Source organism: Jaculus jaculus, chromosome X (assembly GCF_020740685.1).
Source record: "Jaculus jaculus isolate mJacJac1 chromosome X, mJacJac1.mat.Y.cur, whole genome shotgun sequence".
Lineage (NCBI taxonomy): Eukaryota > Metazoa > Chordata > Mammalia > Rodentia > Dipodidae > Jaculus > Jaculus jaculus.
In genome coordinates this window covers 3686273-3710133 of record NC_059125.1, presented here as the reverse complement: position 1 = coordinate 3710133, position 23861 = coordinate 3686273, and the positions used below count along the sequence as shown (strand labels likewise).

General features: G+C 40.0%; 1 protein-coding gene across 10 annotated transcripts in view; it reads right to left on the bottom strand.

The window, feature by feature from the left end:
- Adgrg2 (adhesion G protein-coupled receptor G2) overlaps positions 1 to 23861 on the bottom strand; it is a 130063-nt gene that overhangs the window by 83477 nt on the left and 22725 nt on the right. For all 10 annotated transcript variants that reach the window (XM_045140010.1, XM_045140019.1, XM_045140012.1 and 7 more), the window contains exons 2-3: positions 7276 to 7320; positions 4356 to 4437 (exon numbers count right to left, since the gene is read on the bottom strand). In XM_045140010.1, coding sequence (XP_044995945.1) covers positions 4356 to 4381 — 26 coding nt within the window. In that variant the 5' untranslated portion in view covers positions 4382 to 4437; positions 7276 to 7320. The remainder of the gene's footprint in view (positions 1 to 4355; positions 4438 to 7275; positions 7321 to 23861) is intronic.

Genomic DNA, 23861 nt, shown 5'->3' with positions numbered 1-23861 from the left:
TAAGTTACACTTCACTTTTTATAAATGTCTTATTTGTGTGTGCACATGTATATATGTTTGTGTGTGTGAGTGTGGACACACGTGTCAGGGTATACATGTGGAGGTCACAAGACATCTTTGGGTTTCTCCTCGCTGTTCCATCTCATTTGAGGCAAGATTTTTCTCAATCTGATTTTGCCATTGAAGTTCTTTTTGCTGCACTCTTTGAGAGCTTCTGCAAAATTTTACTGTCTTTGTCTCTCATCTAATCATAAAAGTACTGGGATTACAGAAGCCCACCATGGATTCTGGTTTTTATGTGTGGTCTGAGGATCAAACTTTGGTACTCAGACTGGTACCATGAGCACGTTATCCACTGAGATATCTCCTCGGCCTTATTTTAAGTTTTTGAACTCTTCCATACATAAAAGCATTACATTTATAAGCCATTTTTTAGTAAACTAAAGAACTACAAAATAACTCTTTGTCCTATGCAAATGTCTTAGGCTCTACTCTACCTGGAATTAGTAGAGTTGACTTAGAATATTTAATACATAAGTATTTTCTTTTAGCTCTGGTAAGACTATCATCAAAGAATACATCTGGAAAAGAATTCAGGATCTACTCAGTCTCAAATTCTTACTCTAAAGAGATCCAATATTCTCTAGGCAAATTTTCTGCAACTCAGTTTTCATCTCCTAGGGAAGGGATTAAGAGGTGTATAAGATACAGCTGAAGTTAAATTAGTGTACATAATGATTGTTTATTAAGTGCTGTGACTTTGGCCTTTGATCAAAATAAACCATATCTTACACTCAACTCTCAATGGGGGGTAGGAAAGGTCAGAATGAAGACTAACCACAGCAATCATGGTAAACAGGTGGGTGTGACAGCACACACCTTTAATTCTAGTAGTCATGGGGCTGAGGTAGGGGAATCCCAGTGAGTTTGGGCCAGCCTGGGGCTACAGGGTGTCTTCCACATCAGCCTGGGCTAGAGTGGAGACACTATCTTGAAAAATAAACTAAGAAATGGAGAAACAGACAGAGAAGGAAGAGAAATATGAATATGGGAGCTGAGGAGATAGTTCAATGGGTAAAGTACTTGTGTTGAGTTTGATCCACAGAACCCATGTTTTAAAAAAGTACCAGGAATTGTGGAACATACCTGTAATCCCAGCGCTAGAGAGGTAGAGATAGGAGGATTAATGAGGCTAGCTGGCCAGGCAGTCTAAGCCTACTAAGTGAGCTCCAGGTTGGTGAGAGCACTTATCTCAAAAAAGGTGGATGGTGTTCCTAAGGAATGACACCTGAGGTTATTCTTTAGCTATTACATGCATGCACAGACATGTATACACACACACACACACACACACACACACACACACACACATAAGCACATGGATCAAGAGCTCACTAAAGACTGGCACCACTGCAAAGACTGTTTTCAGTTGTCAAGTCTAGGGTTTGTTTCCTCAAGGCTGAAAATATATTTTATGGTAGAAGTCATTTAATAGTACTCAAAATAATGTAGCTCTTATTGTCTTCTGCATTAACTGAGAATGGTCTGCTGGGTCATAAGGCCTCTGGGCTCATTGATCAAAGCTAAAGTTTGCCGAGTGTGGTGATGCACACCTTTAATCCTAGCACTCAGGAGGTAGAGGGTAGGAGGATCACTATGAGCTCAAGGCCACCCTGAGACTATATAGTGAATTCCAGGTCAGCCTGGAGTAGAGTGAGACCCTACCTCAAAAAAAAACAAAAAAAAAAAAAAAACAAAAAAAAAACCTAGAAGTTTGTATATTTTGAATCCCTTACTCATTATACATAAAAAGGTAATTTTTATCTTTTACATCTGGGATATTTCTTCATCTTTTGCAACAGTCTACCCTAATTCAATGGTATATAGGTCATCAACAAAGATGATTTATTCAAATTTATTCAACCATCACTTCTTAGCAAAATTTTAAGCTGCTAAGAATGCCTAGGAAGATAGCATCAATTGCCTAGAAAACCACTTGCTGGCAGTTAAACAGTAAGGTTTAGATCTTGACACTAGACAAACACTCATTAAAGATGATCCCAAATTCATCACAGTCCAGTGCTTCCTTTTGGGTTGTATATGCTGCTTTAAATGCCAACACCTAGGGTTTTATAGTGCACAAGCAACATGATTATTCATCATAATTCTGTTTAAACTACTCTGAGAAATTGTTCTACATCTCTTTAATTTCAATAAATAGTATCACTGTCATATTTTTAACAATGTATCATCAGTGCTGGCTTTAACAGGAACAAATGATAAATTTATCTTTAGGTATAGAATAATTAAAGTTAAGACTTGAAAGTGGGAAGTAGCTTGATGGGGTAGGTCTGAGTGAAGGAATTCTGTTATTTCTGGTTAACTGCCATAATTTCATTATGCCATAGCTGCTATGATGTATGCAATGATCAATGTTTTTGGCATGAGGAATACGAAAAATAACAGTTGTTCCTTAAGTCTTCTAGAAAACTTCATACCTTTAAGAAAATTACATTGAGTCATAAGTGTTGGCTAATAAGTCTAGCACAAGAGAAATTAAAAAGGGAATTACTAAGGAGGCTCGCAGTGTTTATAAAGTAAGAACCAAAGGAGAAAAAGTAATTGATTTAGATTGCTCAACTGTCACAGAAGCCAGAGGAAAAATAAGCCAGGAAGCTGTAAGTAAAAGCATAATTAAATTTCTATTTGAATTCTGCTAAAAGACCTTCATCCAGTAAATCTTTCAGAAAAGAATTCTTCAGTGTTATAGGAATAGATTTGGTTAGGTTATTTTGACCAGCCTTTTGTTGAATACAACTTAAAACCACCGTTAAGCTATTAGAAACATGTTCTTAAACATGCCAGGTAAAATTGAAGACAAAGCAGGAAGCCAGGAAAATAACATAAGAAATGAAGCCACATGCACCTGAAAGTAAGGGTAACTGAGGCAAACTTGAGCTTAATGTATGAAATATGAAATAAGTACAGAGATAGGGAGAAAAGAAATGCAAGGTGAAACATAATTTAAATGAGTCAAACTGGGTGTGGTGGCTCATGTCCTTAAATCCCAGTGAGGTAAGAGGATTACCATAAATTGGAGGCAAACCTGGGGCTACCAAGTAAGTTCCAGGTCAGTCTGGACTAGAGCGAGACACTACCTCAACAACAAACAAAAATAATAATTAGAGTCAATGTTTGAAATGATAATGACTAAATGAATCCAAACTGGTTAAAAACACCAACCCACAAATTCAAGAAGCCCAAAGAATCTTGATTATAATAAATAAAAAGAGATATATACCTGAACACATCATAATGAAATAGGAGAAAGCCTGAAGATTTTTAAGAAAGTCTTGAAAGTAGCCAGACAAAACAAAACCATTAAATTTCAAAGAAGTAGTGGTTAGATGGATAACTGTCTTCCCCAAAGCCACAGTGGAATTCAAAAGAAAATAGAATATTATCTTCAATGTGTCAGAGAAAAGTATACCCCCAGTGAAAATATCTTTCAAGAATGGGGGTAATCTGAGTAAGAGTGCTGCTTTCTTGTGAACCTATTATTAGCACAAGGGTGAAGGAGATACACACACAGAACACTCAACTCCTATCAAACCAGATATCCAGAGTCACAGGCTCCCAAGACCTCATCACTGAAGCAGACCTAAAATGAACCCAACATGGCTTAGGGAAATTTGCGGAAGAGGGGTCAGAAAGAATGTCAGATCCACATGTTGGGTCATGATACACAGAGACATTGCCTCCTACCCATAACCAATGGCTAACCCCAGAATGCATTACCCATATACCCCAACAAGAAGGGGCCTTGTGGAGGGGGGAGGACAGGAAGGGGGCGAATGGTGGTACCAACTTGACTGTATTCACCAAGTACAAAACTAATAAAAAAATATAGGAGCTGGGTGTGGTGGCGTACGCCTTTAATCCCAGCACTCAGGAGGCAGAGGTAGGTGGACTGCCATGAGTTCGAGGCCACCCTGAGACTTCATAGGTCAGCCTGGACTAGAGTGAGACCCTACCTCGAAAACCCCCCTCCAAAAAATAGGAGAGTATCTAAATGGAAATAATAATTAAATTTAAAATGAAAGTCTTCCAAGGTCCTTGTGCACATGTGCACACAAAGCATGTGCATCTGCACAAACACTTGCACACATCACACAAACGCAATGTACCAACTTTCCAGGCCCAGAATATTTCACTGGTGATTTTACCAAACATTTAAGGAACAAAACTTTTAATCCCTCAAAAACTCAAAGAAGAGAAGAAGCACACCCTAAATCATTTTCACAATGCTAGCAAAACCCCAAATTCCTAAGAAGGAAAAGTCCTTGCATTTTTACCTTTTGTATGTGTGTGTAACAGTCATTGACAGAACTCTCGGGAACGCTCACAGAAAATTCAAATCTTGAAGATTGAGGTAATCTAAATAAATATAGAACAAAAGGAAGTTTATCAACAAATTTTTTGAAGATAAAGTCATCAGGTACTAACGCCAGCATTTCTGTTGTAAGAAAAACAACATCCAATCAGCAAAAAAGAAAGAAAGAAAAAAAAAAAAAACAACAACAACAGCCAGGGAGAGAGGTTGGGAGGGAGGGAGAAAAAAGGAAGAAAGAAAGTCCATAGCCTACAGATGAAAGAAAGAAACTAGGCTAACTAATAAGTGCTGAGAATGAATGAAATAAAGTCAATGCCAAACTATGAAGGCTTCATACCTCTAGAAGCAAATAGAAGGAAAATTATTTGTTTGGTCAGTATGTATAAAAATATTTTCTTAATAAACCTTAATAGCTTTCTAATGCAGAAAAGGCTTTCTTAAAAAAACGTATTGGGCCGGGCGTGGTGGCGCACACCTTTAATCCCAGCACTCGGGAGGCAGAGGTAGGAGGATCACTGTGAGTTCGAGGCCACCCTGAGAATACAGAGTGAATTCCAGGTCAGTCTGAGCTAGAGTGAGACCCTATCTTGAAAAAAACCAAAAAAAAAAAAAAAAAGTATTGGGATCACACTGCAAGAGTGGAATTATGCACAGTAAACATGTACCCATAAAATCTTGTGAGGTGTTATGTTTTCCAGCTCCCTCATGTACCTCTAAACTTTCTCCCCATAGTGCTGATTGCCCATGTGAATTACTGGAGGCAAGGTGAAAGCACACTTCATCTCTCTTCCCTCATTGTTCAGGGTTCCCTTCAATGTTCAACACATGCAAATAAGCATGAATACAGAGTTAAAAGATGGTAAACCACCTGCCTACCTTTGCATTCAAGTTCCAACTCTTAAATGCAAACATGAACTTTTACTTAACCTCTTTTAACCTTAAATTCTTCATCTGAAGGAATGGAGGTGATTGCAGGGCCTACATCATACGGTCCAGTAGGGATTAAGTGAGGTGGTAATATGTTAAATATCTTTTATAGTGAAAAAGTATTAGTCATGATTACAAGCATAGTCAGAAGACCAGTTTATAGTATATTTCTATGTTAAGTGTGAACAGAGTTTTGGAATAATTTCATATACTCACTCATCTATTTTACAAATATTTGCTAAGATTCTATTATATGGAAGGTAGGTACTATGCTAAGGACTGAAGATACTGCAAGAAATAAAACATCTTTCCTGTACTTGAGCATTTACAGCCACTACTTATATTCAGTAGCCATTTGTATGGCTAAATAGTGATGTTTTCAAACCAAATAAAATTAAAGGGCACTTTCTCCTCACTGTTGAGAAGGGGTTACTTAGCCCATAACAAAAGCAACGCACTGTAATCCACTATGTTCTCGTATAGAGGCATGATTTTCACCTCACCTTCACATATATAATCTGGGAACTCAAAAAAAAACTTTTATATGAATTTGACCCAAAACTTGTTGCCGCAAAATAATTCTATGAATACATAGAGTAGACAAATAGAAAGGAGACTTTCATTAAAAGCATCTTCAGGGCTGGAGAGATGGCTTAGTAGTTAAGGCGCTTGCCTGCGAATTCTAAGGACCCATGCTTGACTTCACAGGTCCCACATAAGCCAGACGTGCAAGGTGACACATGTAGTTCCACTTCAGTGACTGGAGACCTTGGCACACCAATTTTTCTCTCTCTTTCTCACTGCCATAAAAAGCATTTTCAGGGGTTTGATTTGCACTGAGTCTGGGGGCAGGCTTGGAGCAGAATAAGTGGCTTGGATGCTTCAGGTTCTCATATTGGAGAGGAAAGCAAGTACTCAGGAAAGCTAACCCCATTACCCATTACAATATTCTGGGCACTTTCTTGCTTTTGCCATCACACCAAGTTACCTCGTGCTTCTCAAGACTTGGCCTTTTACTAGCTGTGTAGTTGTCCTCAGGTATCCAAATGTTGTCACAATAACTCATCAGTACTTACTATTAAAATGACATGTGTTATATATCCTACAGTGCATCACAGGATAATTCTAGTTTACATTAATTATAATATTTATATTATTTATAAGATTTTAATGATTTATATCAATGCAATCCTACAGAGACAGAATGAAAGAAGGCTGGTGGCATAGTTAGTGCACTTGCCTAGCACATACAGGGCCCAGGGGATTGATCACCAGTACTGCAAAAAAGAAAGGAGAATCAAAAAAAAAAAGGAAGAGAAGGGACAGGAAGAGAAAGAAAGGAAAGGAGACATATGAAAGTCAATAGTGGCTTCAGAATTTCTATCTAGAAAGGAGTCAAGAGCACAATTATGGCTAGGAGGTGCGTTTTTAAGTTGCATGTGCACAGCACCTTAGGCAAGTGAGAAACATATTAGTATCTATTTTGAAACATGACCAGAGTCCTTAGAGCTAGGGAAGCAAGTCCAGGAAGTGGGAAAGGAGAAAACAGTGAAATGAATTTCCAAAGAATCCAATGTAAATAATCATTATTCTTCTTCAACTCTCACTGTACCATGTGATTTCAAAATTTGTGTCCCTTCCAAAATCACCACCTTTTCTTGAAAGTCTATCCAAAAACCCTTGGGTTATCAAAATGAAAGAGTCAACAAGGGTCTTTCTCTAAGAAAATGAGAATTTCTAAAGTAAAGAGAGCTCCAAGCAGGTGTAAGGAGTTATAAATCAAGACAATAGGAAAGAATAAAGTTGTAATGGAGATGGGAAACTGAAATGAAGACAGCATGGAACTCCAGTAGTGCAATCAGTTAGCATGCAATACTTATATGAAATAAAGACAGCAGAAGAATATGAAACAAAAAAGCAGGTTCATCATATTTTGATCAGCTCTCCTTACTCACCTGATAGGAAGTTCAGGAAAATAGGCGGTGAGACTCTACACACATCTGAAAATGAAAACAAAAGAACAGAAAATTAGACCAATGTAAAATGAATCTTCTTGGCACCAGAAGAAATTCAATACCACATTAGCAGTGGAGACACACACGCACGCATACTCACACACACAATGTAAGACCTGCTCCTAAGGAATGGATTATAAATGAGAAGAACAATCCAGAAGTCAGGAAGGGGACTGACCTTGTTCACGTTTTATTAGCAATCTAAAGCTACATCATTAGCATTATGGGGGAATTGTTCAGTAAAGAGATCAGAACAGATCTGATGTGGAGTGGACCCTTCTAGAGACCAAAATGTGGTCTCTTCATGTGTTTTAACTTTCATAGAATCACAATTCCTTGATATTAAGGATTGCATCATTGATGTCTGATTTCTCACCAAAGGCAAAGATTTATTTTCTCTACAGATGACTGAATAAATAACTCTCTGTTGACTATTAAGTTTGGCTCTAGGCTGTAAAGGGAAGGTCATTTGTAATATCACAAGAGAGGGAAAGACCAGATGCATGCTAGGGAAAGGAAATAGAATGCCTACCCAAGGCAGACAGCACTACAGACAACTGATATGTATCTTTTAAAATATTCCTTCACACTTTTCTTTGGTACAGCTATTAGGTCAAAGATGACAGTCCCTTCATATTAATGGCATCCTATCTTGTAAAATAGAAACATCATGACTAAGAAACAAACAAGATTTTTAAGAGGAACCAATCCATAGGATAATCTTGGAGCCAACTGACCTATTTCTGTCTTCTGCCAACTGTTAAAACAAAGGCTCAGTGCTCCAGGAAGAATTCGGGATACAAATGCAAAGAACAAGTAAGTAATCACAATGACTTTCTATTGATCACAAGGTATTCTTTAAAAGGAAAAAATGTACTTCTTTATGAATCAAATACTTTCATGCCAAGTCTGAGGAGATGGCTCAGTGGATAAGAGTGCTTGCCTGACAGAGCTTGAGACTGCCTGAGGTCCATTCCCCAGCACCCACATAAACAGCTTGGCCTGGGCACACACATATGTAATTCCAGTCTTATGGGGAGCAGAGACTGGAAAAATAGTAAGAAAGGGTAATTTGGAGACTCTGTCTCAAGGAAACATGCAGATGAGTGATAGAAGAAGACACCTGGAAAGTCAACTCTGGCCTCCATACACATGTGCACAGGATGCGTGGATCTGCACATACACAAGCATACATCACACACAATCACGTCGTACCACAACACAATTCTACATACTCAGAAAAGCCCATGATGCCAAAACAAATTCATTAAGCACTATTAAAAGAATATGAAAAATGAAAACCAACCTCGTTGTTCTGTTCTAGTATGAATAGATTGCAAACACATGTCCTAATGTTCAACAAGGAATAGATGTAGGATTACCAACCAAGAAAACCACTAAAATTATCAAACAGAAACAAAGCAGTTGTGGTTTGAGTATGGAAATTATGTCACTGAACAATTGTGAAAACGAAGATTTTCTACATAGGGATTTCTGATATTTTCAATGAAATTTCACAACTCAAGAACATTACCTCTTCCAAAATCTCATTGATGGCCACAGTAAAGCACACTTAAAGGCTCCTGGTAATCCAGCTTATTAATGAACAACAGGAGGCTCTGTTTGCTCTTTTGGAACACTTTCAGGTGGAAAAGTAGGACAAGAAACAATGGCATTTGTTTTTTTCCAGTGGATGAAAAATGAAAACGCCTACTAATAACATCCAAAACTGGAAAACATACAGGGAAATAAATACTTGTATACACCACCAGTGGAAATGTAAACTTTAAGATTCTACAAATTTAACTGTGTATACTTATATTTTAAGATGTAATAACAATAATAATAATATTTTAAGATAACATCTTAAAATTATTATTGTTATTATTATTATTGTTATTATTTTGGATTTTCAAGGTAGAGTCTTACTCTGGCCCAGGCTGACCTGGGATTCACTATGGAGTCTCAGGCTGGCCTTGAACTCACAGCAATCCTCCTACCTCTGCCTCCCGAGTGCTGGGATTAAAGGCGTGCGCCACCACATCTGGCTCTTAAAATATTATTTTGATATGTACAGAAATTCTAATTCCAGAGATTATCTCTCCAGATATATTGATGCATATACACCAAAATATCAACAATGCACCACTACGGCAGTTTTGTTTAAGTTGAGGGGGAAATTCTAAATATACACCAGTAGATGAATAGTTAAATGATGGTGCAGTAACTTTATGGAATATGATACAATGCCTAAAAAAATGAATTTAGAAGCCGGGAATGCTGGCACACGCCTTTAATCCCAGCACTCGGGAGGCAGAAGTAGGAGGATTGCTGTGAGTTCGAGGCCACTCTGAGACTCCATAGTGAATTCCAGGTCAGCCTGGGCCAGAGTGAGACCCTACCTTGTAAAATCAAAAAACAAAAAAAAAATTAATTTAGTTGCGTTGACATTTAGATTGTCAGTAATTATAGTCAAGTAAAAAAAAAAGCAAGTTCATATTATAATAATATATAAATATGAGAACATGTTAACAAAGCCATGTATGTTTGTTTACATAGTAACATGGATGAATGCATATAAAAATTCCAGAACATACCAACTCTCTGAGTATGATATAAAAACTGTATCTATTTTCAGATTCAGTATGATATAGAAAATGAAACAAAGCAGGCATTATGATGTACACCTTTAATCCCAGCACTCAGGAGGCAGAAGTAGGAGAACTGCTGTGAGTTCAAGGCCACCCTTAGACTACATAGTTAATTCAGGTCAGCCTTGGCTTGAACAAGACCCTACCTCAAAAAAAGAAAAAAAGAAAATGAAGCAACATTTTACTGTATAGAACACAGCTATGTCTTTGAGTATAATATATTCAATTACGTCTACTTCTTCTAGTGAAGAAAAACAGTGAGGAGTAAATAGAGCTCTTAAATGAAGATCATGGGTTAAACAAAGGGGAGGGAATCCTGGTACTTGATGAGCTCAACATCATCTTCCCCACTCCATTCTAATTCATTAACAAAGGCCCAAGGTGGAGGCACAAAAACTTCTGGTTTCAGAGACAAGAAACTGGTTTCTCAGCCTGGAAGAAGGAATTTGCTTGAGCAAGTTATGGAAAAGAAAGGCAAATGCAACGAGGTGAAGTTTCCTGATGGGCACTAAGGCCTAAAGAGCTGCCTGTCCTTCAGCCTGCAGATCCCTCCTTGCCCTGATGGTAGCTACACCTTCACCAGCCCTCCCCTCCTAGAGAAGCTGAACAGGAAGCAGGATCGGATCAGCACCAGCACTTCGGTAACAAAACATAGTGGCTGCCAATGTTTGGGGTTCTTACATCACTGAAAGGAAAGGGCAAGTCGCAAAAGAAGTCCTATCAACTTATGTAAGACATGGCACAGAACAGAGTACTTTCTCAGAGAACAGCAAACTCACCAATTGCTAGGATTAACTGTAACCTCCCACAGTTGCAGAGTTCCCTAAGTGTGACATCATGAGACTTGGGATACATATAGCTTACTCTATTTATCAGCCTGGCTAAAGTCCAGGGTATGACCAATATTTTTTTAAAAAAAACATAGGAAAACTAATAAGGCAAGCAGACTTTGCAAATGGCTTGGGTGGAAAGGAAACTCCCTAAGTGGAGGTAGAGCCTTGTTCTAGTGTAGAAGAAGCTTGGGGGTGGGGAGGATGTCTCAAAAAAAAAAAAAATTCCTGTCCTGGGTAGCTGTCCCCAGGGGCTACATAACTCAGAAACACAATGGGGCAAGTACACTGGTAACTGTAGCCCCAGACAGCTGTTCCACTGTCCTTTGGGGGTAGTGTGACCCTGATCCAAGGACCAATACATTAAAAAAAAAAAAACCTTCATCATGCCAACATCCTGGAGGTCTCAGTGCTTCTTTTAGAATTATTAGTAACCCAGATTGAGGGCCAGAGATTGGATTGCAATTCTGACAAGGTTACCAACACCATGGAAGAAAAGGACCAGTAGGCAAACAGTCCTAGAATGGGGCTAGAAATTGGCAAAGAGAACTTTCCTCACATTACTAGGAGAAACAGATTGAATGAATGGGGATGATGGGGAAGGTGGGCATATCCAGAAAAATATTGAGGAAATATTATATTTCTAATGTTTCTAACTTATATTGGTTTAGATGGAGTATAATTAATGTATCTATAAGAAATGTAAATGCGCCTAGGGCTTTCAGTGAACCAACAGATGTTGCACTTCCCTCCTCTGAAACTGCAGCAGGGAGAGTCCTGTCATGGTATCTAACAAGACTTTTGTGACTCTCAGCCTGACCCCTTTGGATAATATATAATTATCTTATCTCAGGAGACAGCTGCCTGTACTTAGTCTTACTGACAGAATCTTACACTCATGGACTATAAATCTCTCCCATCTCCAAGCACAGGAAAATTCAGACAAAGGACTATAAAAGGTATGTAACCCCAACACCATATGTGTTTAGGGCCTCTGTCTTTCTCTGGCATTAGCTAGCAGAATGAATGTGAATAAAGGCTTTCTCCTTCCCTATGAATTGGATTTTGCCTGATTACTCTGTGACTCACTTAATTCCTATAACAAGGAATGACCAGCACTCATATACAGAGGGAAAAAAAAAACAACAAGAGTGGTTCTCAAATCGTGTGGTCACCTCATTACTGTTCCAACACTTCAGAATAAGACCCTAAGCATGAACAGACAGGTTTGTTCAGTTATGGATGCAATGTATTCAAGAGGGATGAAATTGTGAGTTGGCTCTACAAAATTCTTTAGATAATTCATTCAATAAACATGCACCATATGCCTAAGTGTGTACCTCAAGCAGGGCTACATTGAATGGCTATGCAGTTGGACCTTACCCAAGGGTGTCTGGCCAAGGGGACCAGTGAAGCATGAATCCAGAACACCAGACTTATTGGGGGTGCACATGAACTAGCTGTGGGAAGTAACAGAAGCACTAAGGAAGGGCTTCTAGCACAGTGTGGGAAAATAGATTCAGGAAAATTACCACAAGGAGGTAATGGTCAGTCTTCTTTGTAATGGATGTGCAATTTTCTTCATGTGATAAAAATTGGGAAAGATCATTCTAAAGAGAGAAAATCACTTAAAATGAGACATAGAAGCAAATAACTTCAATCACAAGGGTAGAGTAGTGTCCTGGTACCCATCATTATTAAATGGTAAAAGAGATCAAGAGAGTTTTGGAATTGCCCTTTGAGCCATTTCAAAAGATGACCTCTTAGCCAAAGGGTTGCGGCTGTGTGCTAAGATTGAATGAAGCATGCCAGAAGTGGCTGCTAGGCTTCTTTCATCCACTGGCACAGGGCTCTTTTTCTGCAACAAGAAAAGCTTTCTTTTTAAAAATATTTGATTTATTTATTTATTTGGAAGGAGAAAGAGAAAAAAAAGAGAATAAGCACACTAGGGCCTCTAGCCACTGCAAATGAACTCCAGATGCATGCACCACTTTTGTGCATGTGGTTTTATGTGGGTACTGGGGAATCAAACCCAGGCTGTTAGGCTTACAAGGCAAGCACCTCAACCACTGAGCATCTCTCTAGCCCCAGAAAGCTTCCTTTTCTTTCCTGATCCCTCTTCCTCTTTTCCCTTCTACTCTCCTTCATCCCATAATTTCTCTTTTCCTTCCCTCCCTTTAGCTACCTTGAGGGTTGCCAAGTGTATTCTAGTGGCTGGCTGCCTCTGTCCAAGTGGGAGAAGAATAAGGACCACATGGTAAAGGCTTGGGGAGCAATTCAGTGGTAGAGTCCTTGCCTAGCACACAGAGTCCCTGTGTTCCATTCCCAGCACTAAAAAAACAAAACAAGGAAGAAAAAAAGGGAGAATAGGATAGAAAATAAAATATCAATAAAAGAAAAGAAAAGAAAGGAATGTGGCTTACTTGGCAGAATGCTTGCCTAGCTCTAGCTCTGGGTTCAATCCCAAACACCAAATAAGCCAGCATACATAGGGAGTTAGAGGCCAGTCTGGGCTACATGAGACCCTGTCTCAAACAACAACAAGAAGAGAATTAAACGATCATATGGTGAGAGGGGTACTTTAAAATATCTCCTTGCGCTGGAGAGATGGCTTAGCGGTTAAGCACTTGCCTGTGAAGCCTAAGGACCCCGGTTCGAGGCTCGGTTCCCCAGGTCCCACGTTAGCCAGATGCACAAGGGGGCGCAAGCATCTGGAGTTCGTTTGCAGAGGTTGGAAACCCTGGCGCGCTCATTCTCTCTCTCCCCCTCTATCTGTCTTTCTTTCTGTGTCTGTAGCTCTCAAATAAATAAATAAAAATTAAAAAAAAATCTTCTTGACCTTCAGTTCCAATAATCTGGGTAAAGCATCTATTGGCTTCCACACAAAATGGCAGCACTGAAAGGTGTTTCAAAACAGGTTATCACTGTCCTTAGGGTATAAACAATTGTCACTCTAAAGGCAAATACATCTGAAAAAGACTCATCATTCGACTCATTTCACAAAAAAAAAGTTACCTTGCTATTTCACACAAAGAAAACTTATACTTGATTTTTTTAAGTGCAAGTCCTACATTAAGTTGTATTCATACAAAGATAACTACAAGTGAACTCACTTCCATTTACATGAAAACACCTTACCAGGAAAACTGGATGTAGGTAATGATCTGCAACACTGAATCAATCCCAAATGCCATTAATGACAAAGCCTAATTAACTCAAAACTTCTCTTTCCACAGCAGAGCAACAGTGAACATTTCCCTCTATATTAAATGTGTTTTGATGCTCTATTTCCAATAATGCAATAAAATATGAAATAATACACAGTTGAGCAAAGAATAAACAATGGTACAAGCAAGATGGACTCATCAGGCAACCTTGAAAACCACACATATAAATGTTTCTTTGTTTACCGTATCTTTGTCATATATTTGACACTTGAGATAAAGGCCACTGTGTTAAAATGTTTGTTTCCAAATATGTTTGACACTTAAAATGTACTCTTCTTGGGCTGGAGAGATGGCATAGCGGTTAAGCGCTTGCCTGTGAAGCCTAAGGACCCCGGTTCGAGGCTCGGTTCCCCAGGTCCCACGTTAGCCAGATGCACAAGGGGGCGCACGCGTCTGGAGTTCGTTTGCAGAGGCTGGAAGCCCTGGCGCGCCCATTCTCTCTCTCTCCCTCTATCTGTCTTTCTCTCTGTGTCTGTTGCTCTCAAATAAATAAATAAAAAATTTAAAAAAAATAAAATTTTTAAAAAAAAATAAATAAATGTACTCTTCTTAACTACCCCTTAGTTCAATTCCAGTAGGTAAATATGAGGAAACTCTTACCAATAAAGTTTGTATTGTTTCCACTGGAAATAAGAAGTTACATTATCATCTGGTCCTATTTGGCAGATAAGAGTAGAAAGAGGGCTAGAGAGATGACTTAGCAGTTAAGGTGCTTCCTGCGAAGCCTAAGAACTCATGTTCAACTCTCCAGGTCCCATGTACACTGATGCAAGAGTGCAAGGTCACACATGCACCCAAGGAGGTGTATTAATCTGGAGTTCAATTGCAGTGGATGGAGACTCTGGCATGCCAATTCTCTCTCTCTCTCTTGCATAAAAAAGGCAGTCTATGTGGCTTTCCTCAAAAAAAGTATGAAAGATAGGAACTTGGTAACTTATTAATATTTTTAAAAATCAATAGGAGGGCCTTAAATTCAACCTCAAGATTGTCGCATCATTGCTAAATTTGGTAGCAAATGAAATGGCTAGTCCTTCACTTCTGTGATAGGCTACAAAACTGGCTGCCAATTTTTTCCTATCCAGTATGTTGCGATGTGAATTTGCAGCTCTTCCTGTCAACAGCTGGAGTCTGTTTCTATATCCCTTGAATATTGGCTGGCCTTTCCTTACTTGGACTAATGAGACCTTACAAACGGGATGCAAGCAGAAGCAAGGACTTGCTCTGTCTTGCTGCTCCTGGATCTCATACAACCATGTATACATGGAAACAAGCCTGAGCTGCCCTGTACAATGATGAAAGCCACATGCCCAGTCACCCCATTGCTCTCATAGCCAGCCAGACTCCAGGGATGGAGTCACCCAGCTGACTGGAAGTTGAATGCAGATGCATGAATGAGCCCAACCATGACCAGAAGAAGGATTGTCCTGCTGAACTGAGCCATAGGTGCATGCTCCAAAACTAAAAAATGATGAAATGATTGTTACTGTAAGCTGCCAAGTGTGGGGATCATTCAGGCCTACTTCTGGCCTCAGGCTCTTTCTGCTTCCTGTTCCGCTAAGATGTGAGGAGGTGAGGAGTCTCAGCTGCACAGACCCACTGCCATGAGCTACCTACTTCCATGTCTTTCTGCCATGATGGGCTATATCCTCCCAAACAATAAGCCCAAATAAATCCCCCCTTAAGTTGCTTTTTGTCAAGTATTTTATCACAGGAATGAGAAAAGTAACTAATGGAGGGGTGCTTTGTTACCAGGAAAAGCTAACTTGTATATCTTTTTTCTTCCCTTTGTTTCCTACTCATTTTTTTTTCCTTTCCTCTCCATTCACTTTTCCTTTTTCTTTCATTATCCCCCTCTCCTTTTCCTACTGTAAGTAGCACTGCAGGGAAGGGCCTTCTATGTTTAAAATGCTGGCCTAGGCTGCTTTTAGTTCAAAGCCATCTTCATTTCCTTCTAACCTATCCCCTCTGTGGTATGGTTTATTTATGGTTAGGGTGTCCTTTCAAGGTTCATGTGTTGGAAAGCTTAGCAACAAGTTTGATGACATGGTGGTATGCTTAAGAATTGTAACTTGGGCTGGAGGGATGGCTTGGCAGTTAAGGCGTTTGCCTGCAAAGCTAAAGGACCCAAGTTCCATTCTCCAGGACCCACGATAGACAGATGCACAAGGGGGCGCACACATCTGGAGTTCATTTGCAGTGGCTGTAAGCCCTGGTGTTCCCATTCTCTCTCTCTCCCCTCTGCCTCCCTCTTTCTCTGTCAAATAAATAATTAAATTAAATAAAATATTTCTTAAAAAATAATTGTAACTTTAGGACATTGATGGTGCTGTGTTCAGGAGGGATAAACGTAGTTCTTGAGGGACTCTTAAATTAGCTCTTATGAGAGAATCACTAAAAAGTGAACAAGCCCAGCCTAACTCTTCCTGTTTGGCAATGTCGTTGCAACATCTCATATGTGCTCCTGCAATTGTGATATCATCTCTCATAAGGGAATGTAGCTGGGGGGGTGGAGTGGGCTTACTAGAACAGTGCTATATGGTTTTGGATTTTAGCCTCCCAAACTGGGAGCTAAATAAACCTCTTTTCTTCATACAACTCTTAAACATGCCACCACATCATCATATTTGGAACTAAGCTTTCCAACACGTGAACCCTGAAAGGACACCCTAACTGTATACAAACCTCTTTATTATTATTATTATTTTTATTTATTTGAGAGTGACAGACACAGAGAGAGAAAGAGACAGATAGAGAGAATGGGCGTGCCAGGGCCTCCAGCGAACTCCAGATGTGTGTGCCCCCTTGTGCATCTGGCTAACGTTCTGGGTCCTGGGGAATCGAGCCTCAAACCGGGGTTCTTAGGCTTCACAGGCAAGCGCTTAACCGCTAAGCCATCTCTCCAGCCCAAATCTTTTTTTTTTTTTTTTTTTTTTTTTTTGTTTCAAGTGTTTGATCATAGCAGCAGAAAAAAAGCTGCAGGGACTATGTATAAAATGATGAAACAATATTTTTCTGGAGCTAGCAGACTATAAAAGGGAAGCTTGGCAGAGCCTATAGGCCATCTTGGGACATTTTCTGGTTATAGTCTTTCTGGGAGACTCATTGAATCATTTGTCACTGTGATCTGTTGAGTATGTTCTAGTCAACATAATCCTAGCCATTACTCCTAGCCATGGGAAGATAAGTGTAATAATAAAATGGGCCTAGAAGCCAGACACCCAAGGGTTAAGGAACATACCTAAAACCCTTCTTCTTCAGATGGCTGCCCAGGCTAAGAGAGTAGAAAATATATTTATAACTCCAGGAAACAATGTACTATGAGTGGTAAATGCTTAGATTTTCATTTGTTTACTACACAAATAAAGAAAATCAATAGGATCATCTTGCTAATGACATCAAACCACTCAGCACAAGTCAAAAGCCACAAGGTCACTTCTTAAAATGCTTTTTCTTCCATCTTTCACATTTACAGTCTATTCTTTATTCCCAGTCCAACTTGTTTCTTTTCCCCCTTCCCAAAATTATGTTTTCTCAGACGCTTTGAAAGCTTACTTTCCCCTGGTGTCCTGGAACCCGCTATTTGTTTGTGGTTATGACATTAATGTTTAGAAAGGTCAAATTGGATGCCAAGGGTAGGATAAATATTTATTTCTTTTTTATGATTCTTTGAATGGGGCCCTTTTGTCCTGTAGGATTCTCTGAAGGAGTTTTCTTCTTCTCTAAGTACATATATTTCATGGTTGACTACGAAAATGTCAGGTGGGCAGATACCCACAGGAACATGTTTCCAGGATTGTTCTTGATTTCTCCATATAGGGTACTGGAAGATCATTGCTTCTAGCAGCTTTCAGTATTTCCTTTCCTATGTCTTTAATTCTAGACAGTCTATAGAACATCCACATTGAAAGCAGGTTAGTTTTCCTTATCAGTTTTGTTTAATTTTGTTTTTTGAGAAAAGGTCTTCCCATGTAGCTTGTCTAACTCATGATTTTCCTGACTCAGTCTCCCAAGTGCTGGGATTATAGATGTGTGCTACCACACCTGGATCATCTGTTCCTAATAGGAATTCTCTTTCCCATTGGTATAGTAATTTATGGTAGACAAAATGCTTGTTTGCATTATCTCACTGGACTCAGATGTTTACTGAGTAGCCACAAAGCAAATTCATGGCCAAGTGCTAGTTATTAGAGCTACAATGGAGAATATGGTAAATTGGGCTTTCAGGTATCTTATTGTCTAACAGGAAAGCAAACACGTGATGAAAACCTAATGCCAAGAAATGCAATACTGCAACTGTAGGAAGTACTACAAAGAAAGCAGCTGGGACTGGAGATGTAACTCAGTAAGTAAAGTGCTTGCCTTGAAAACAAGGGGAGACAGAGACAGATCCCTGGGTTTTACTGGCCAGCCAAGCTAGCCTATTTGGTGAGTTCCAGACCATTGACAAGGGACTCCATCTCAAATATATCAATAAAAAGTGGACAGTGCCTGAGGAACAAAACCCGAGGTTGTCCTCTGGCTTCTATACACATGAACTACAAGACACATGAACACATGCACACACACACACACACACACACACACACACACACACAAATAAAGGCATCTGGAACTCTGGGTGAAGATAATAGTATCTAACTTAAGAGGTCATGGAAGACTGGGAAGGTAAGTGGGAAGAATTAGTCCAGCATAGCAGCACACAAAGACTATACCAGTATCACAAAGGCACTGTAATGGAGGGAATACTCCCCATGAAAGGAAGTTTAAAAAGTGTCCAGTCTGGCGTGGTGGCGCACACCTTTAATCCCAGCACTTGGGAGGCAGAGGTAGGAGGATCACCGTGAGTTCGAGGCCACCCTGAGACTACATTCCAGGTCAGCCTGAGCTAGAGCGAAACCCTGCCTCTATTCTATTGCAAGGACTAGATTCTGCCATTGCAGCAGAAAACCATTACAGACAATATATAAATTAATGGGCATCACTGTGAACTGATCAGACTTTATTTACATAACAGGTAGCTAGCAGGACTTAGCTCATGGTCAACAGTTTGCCCTGTAATATTCTAATGAGGAAGAAATTATATGGCATTGAAGGTGAGAGACAATGGCAGCTTGGATAAAGGTGGTGGTGGGGCTGTGCTATGGATATATCTGAAAAGTATTCAGGAGGAAGATGCATGGGACTTGGGTCTGGGCTCCATGCTCTGCTGGTTCATTTTGATTGCCAACTTGATTAGATTAATAAACACCCATGGCATTAATGAGGCATCCCTTTGGGTGTGTCTGTGAGGATTTTTCCAGAGGTAATTAACTGAGGGAAAAAAGCCAACCCTGAATGGGGGTGATTCAATCTCATGGGCTGAGTTCTCAGACAAAATAGAGAAGAAATGCAGCTGAGCACCTGACATTCTTATCTTTCTGCTTCCTGATTGCCTAGAAGTGAGAAAGTTCCTACTGCCACCACTTTGAGCAGCTCCTGCTACCATGGCTTCCCTCTGTCTTCTGAACCATGACCCAAAACTAAACCTTTCTTCTCTTATTTTTTTTCATTATTTATTTATTTATTTGAGAGCGACAGACACACAGAGAGAGAGAGAGAGAGAAAGAATTGGAGTTCCAGGGCTTCCAGCCACTGCAAATGAACTCCAGACACGTGCGCCCCCTTGTGCATCTGGCTAACATGGGCCCTGGGGAACCGAGCCTTGAACCGGGGTCCTTACGCTTCACAGGCAAGCGCTTAACCGCTAAGCCATCTCTCCAGCCCCTTTCCTCTCTTAAGTTGCATGATATCAGGTATTTTTGGTCACAACAAGATGAGTGTCACAGCCAGCTTTATGTTGCTGGAACAAACCTCTGACAAGATACATTTATGGGAGGAAGGGAATTTATTGAAGTTTAAAGATGCAGAGGAAGTTCCATAAGAAGCTGGCCTCCTTTCATATGTCCACACAGGGAGAAATACCACCACCAGTACCATGAGCAAGCACACTCCAGGAATCCCAGGCAGAAATCAAGCACTCTGCATATCTTTATATTGGAATTCATATTTGCCCCCACAACTTAGGGTTAGACCCTAGGATCCACCCACAGTGACACCAATTGCTTAAATAAAACTCCTGAAACTACTGGGGAATGTCCATTCAAACTACCACATTCCACCCCGGACCCAAATAGATTCAAAACTATCTCACATCGTAAGTTGTATTCAGTCCAAGTTCAAAGGTCCCATAGTCTTTAGCAACTTAAGAATGTTCCAAAGTCCCAAGTCTTATCTGAGATTTGACTGCCTCTTAACTGTGAGTCCTATAAAATCAAACAAGTTACATACTTCTAACATAGAATGACACACAACAAACAATTCCAACTGGCATAAGGCAGAACAAGGAGAGGCTGGACCAATGCAAACTGAACAACTATTAGGTAAACATCAAAAATCTGTAGTTCAAGTCTGATATACATAACTCATTATGAGACTCTGGGTTTTTCAATTCTGCCCCTCTAGATGGGCTTAATAGCCAGTGAAAACTTCAATCCCAAGCCAACAGTGCTCCATGATAGCCCTTGCACAGTCTTTGCATATATGAACAACTCTGGGTCTCCACTACAAATCATGGTCCATCTTCCAATGGCTTCACTGGCCTATTCAGGGTCCTAATAGCCTGCCTCATGTGGCATCTCAGCAGTAGCTCCTGGAACTGTGAGCACTTCATGACCCACTCCATGAAATTTTCATGTTTCCAAAACCAATACCAAGTGTGAAGAACATAATCATATTCTTTTTAAAAAATATATTTTATTTTTCTTTATTTATTTGAGATAAAGAGAGAGAGAAATAAGCAGGGAGAGAGAGAGAAAAGAGAATGAGTGTTCCAGGGCCTCTAGCCACTGCAAATGAACTCCAGACATTTGTGGCCCCTTGTGCATCTGGCTTACATGGGTCCTGGGGAATTGAACCTGGGTCCTTTGGCTTTGCAGTAAAATGGCTTAACCACTAAGTCATTTCTCCAGCCCCCACAGTCATATTCTTAATTCAGGGATGAAACAAATGATGACCTTGAAGAGTAGGTTCCTTCCTTTCAGCCAATGGCTTTCAAAAGAGTTTGCATTTCTACCATTCAGTCTTTCCTCAGGCATCCTTCCCATTGTTTCAATGTAAAGTAGTTGGGTCTTCCTTCAAAATGCTAATATATTTGACAATAGTAGCTTCAGCAACCAGTCTCAGGGCCAGTAATTATAGACTCACTTGAGTTTTTCTAACTTTAAATCTGACATATTTTAGTTCTATATTATTGCAGTCAGGTTCACATTGCTGGTAGAATTCACACAACCAACAGCAGCTTTTGGGAAAAAAGAGGTTTATTTTGGCTTACAGGTTCGGGAGGGGGTCTCCATGATGGCAGGGGAAAATGATGGCATGAGCAGAGGGTGCACAACACCCCCTGGCCAACATAAAGTGTAAAATAGCAGCAGTACAGTGTGCCAAACACTGGCAAGGAGAAACTGGCTATAATACTCAAACACCCACCCCCAATGATACACTGTTTCCAGGAGGCTTTAATTTCCAGTTGCCATCAGCTAGGGAGACCTAAGTTTATGGGAGACACCTGAATCAAACCACTACACGTATGTTTAGCCAAGAACATCAGTCCGTTAAAATTTAACCTTGATCAAACTCTCTAGGAATAGGCAGCAGAATGTAGCCAGCCCTTATGCCAATATCCCAGTTCCAACAATGTTTTCTGCCATGTTTATTTCCCCTTAAAAAGTTCATAAGTAGTCTCCAAATACAATTCTCTCTGCATTTAGGCATGTTCAAACTCTCACCAGAATAGTCCATAAAACTTTGCTTACCACTCTGGAAGCTGTCTTCAGATTTAAGTACTAAGTCCATGTCCATTCTTCCAAAATAAAAGTTCCAAAAGACAAAATTCCACATGGTCAGATTCATCTCACAGTGACAACCCACTCTTTGGTACCAATTCTGTCATGGTCAGCTTCACATTGCTGGGCTGAACTTCCAGACCAGACACAGTTATGGGAGGAAGGGGATTTATTGAAGCTTACAGATCCAGGGGAAGTTCCATAGTGGCAAAAGAAGCTGGCCCCCTTTCATAGGTCCATACAGAAAGAAATACCACCAGCAGTGACATAAGCAAGCACACTCCAGGAATACCAGTACTTTGCATATCTTTAGAGTGGAATTCATATCTCCCCCCACACTTTAGGACTGGACCTTAGGATATACCCACAGTGACACCAAGTTATAAACATGAACAAAACTTGTGAATCTGTTGGGGCCCATCCATTCAAACTATCACAATGGGTAACTAACATAAATGTTAAAGTAAAACAGTGGTGTTACTGTGTAAAGTTCACTTGATGCAAGGGGTCTAAGAGGAATCTGCACTAAAACCAATGGATTTCCCATCACAGCCTCTGCTCCTCTATCAGTCCAATCTGTGGTCCCCACCCAGTCTCCACAGTATCCCAATATTTCACTGTTGCCAGGCTACAAGTATAAGTGATACTGTCTCAAAATGCTTTTGGCCTTCATAATTGCTTAGTTTCTCCATGGCTAATGTCACTTACTAATTTTTCTTCTTCATATCTGTGCACATGAAATAACTTGGAAAAAGTCACGTATCAATAACCAAAATCTGACACAATTAGTACTCAATGATCAAACTGATGCGGCACAGAATGAAGTGGAAGGTTGGAGAAGTAGTCATTTCACTCAGTTCACCCACATCCAATAAAACCTCCCAGGTGCAACCTGGCTTTCTCCTTGTTTTATTTTTCTACCTTCCTTCTTAAAGGTCATTCTCTATCAAAGCATCAGCACTACCTGCTCCATTTGCTTAAAATGCCTTCAAGTGATCCTCTGCAGCTCCACCGGAAGTGGAGTTATTTTTAATAATGGATGGTGTAAGGTAGGGTGGGGAAAGCCAGAAGGGGAAACCTCCGGAGGTGGAAACTCCTCTATCACCAGGGAAATTGGCTGTGGCACCAAGCCCTGGCCTCACACCAAAGCAGGGCCATCCATTTTCTTTTTCTTTTTTTAGTACTGTCCTCTTTGACCCACCCAGCTCTGAGATTTTTCAAGTGTGTTTTTCCAGGAGACCTGGCAAACAACAACTTGTCAGGTTCAATGGCTTTCATTGACAGCCTGAAAGGAGTCCTCTGAAGATTGAGAGTGGACATATAAACAGACCATAAAAGTCTTACCACCCACAAGCGTCTGGATGCTGCCTTTTCCCAAATGACCCCAGCACTGATGCAGCATGGGTGGCTTCACAGCACTTTTAAAAGTGATATTTCCAAAACTGGGACATTCCAACTGGCGTGGGACTATTTTTCCCTTGAAGAAAAAAACTCCCCAGGAGCCAACTGCATGAGTCAAGTTACTCTCTAAGCAAATCACTCAACCCCCTGAACCCCAAAATCTCCATGAACTGTAAGGCAAATGGAGCTTGTGTGTTCAAAGTCCAATCACTCACTTTAATATGCCACAGGGAAAGCCATGTGGTACTTTTGTGCGTCATTTAGTTTAAGAATAAATGCTATAAGTGTGCAGCAAACGTCATAGCAGAAAGGCTACTCTTTAGAAGTAGCTCCCAATATCCTTCTGCCCTCCAGTATTGATCAATGATCCACATTTACTCAGCATATGGAATAACAAAAACGTTTCATTTGTAAAACTAGAATTAGAATGGTAATTAGATAGCTGAGAGAGAAAACTTATTGATCTAGTAGTCACACAGGTTGGTCTCAAGGCAAGAAGAAAAAAAATACAATAAAGCAAAAGTTCAGAGAGAAAAT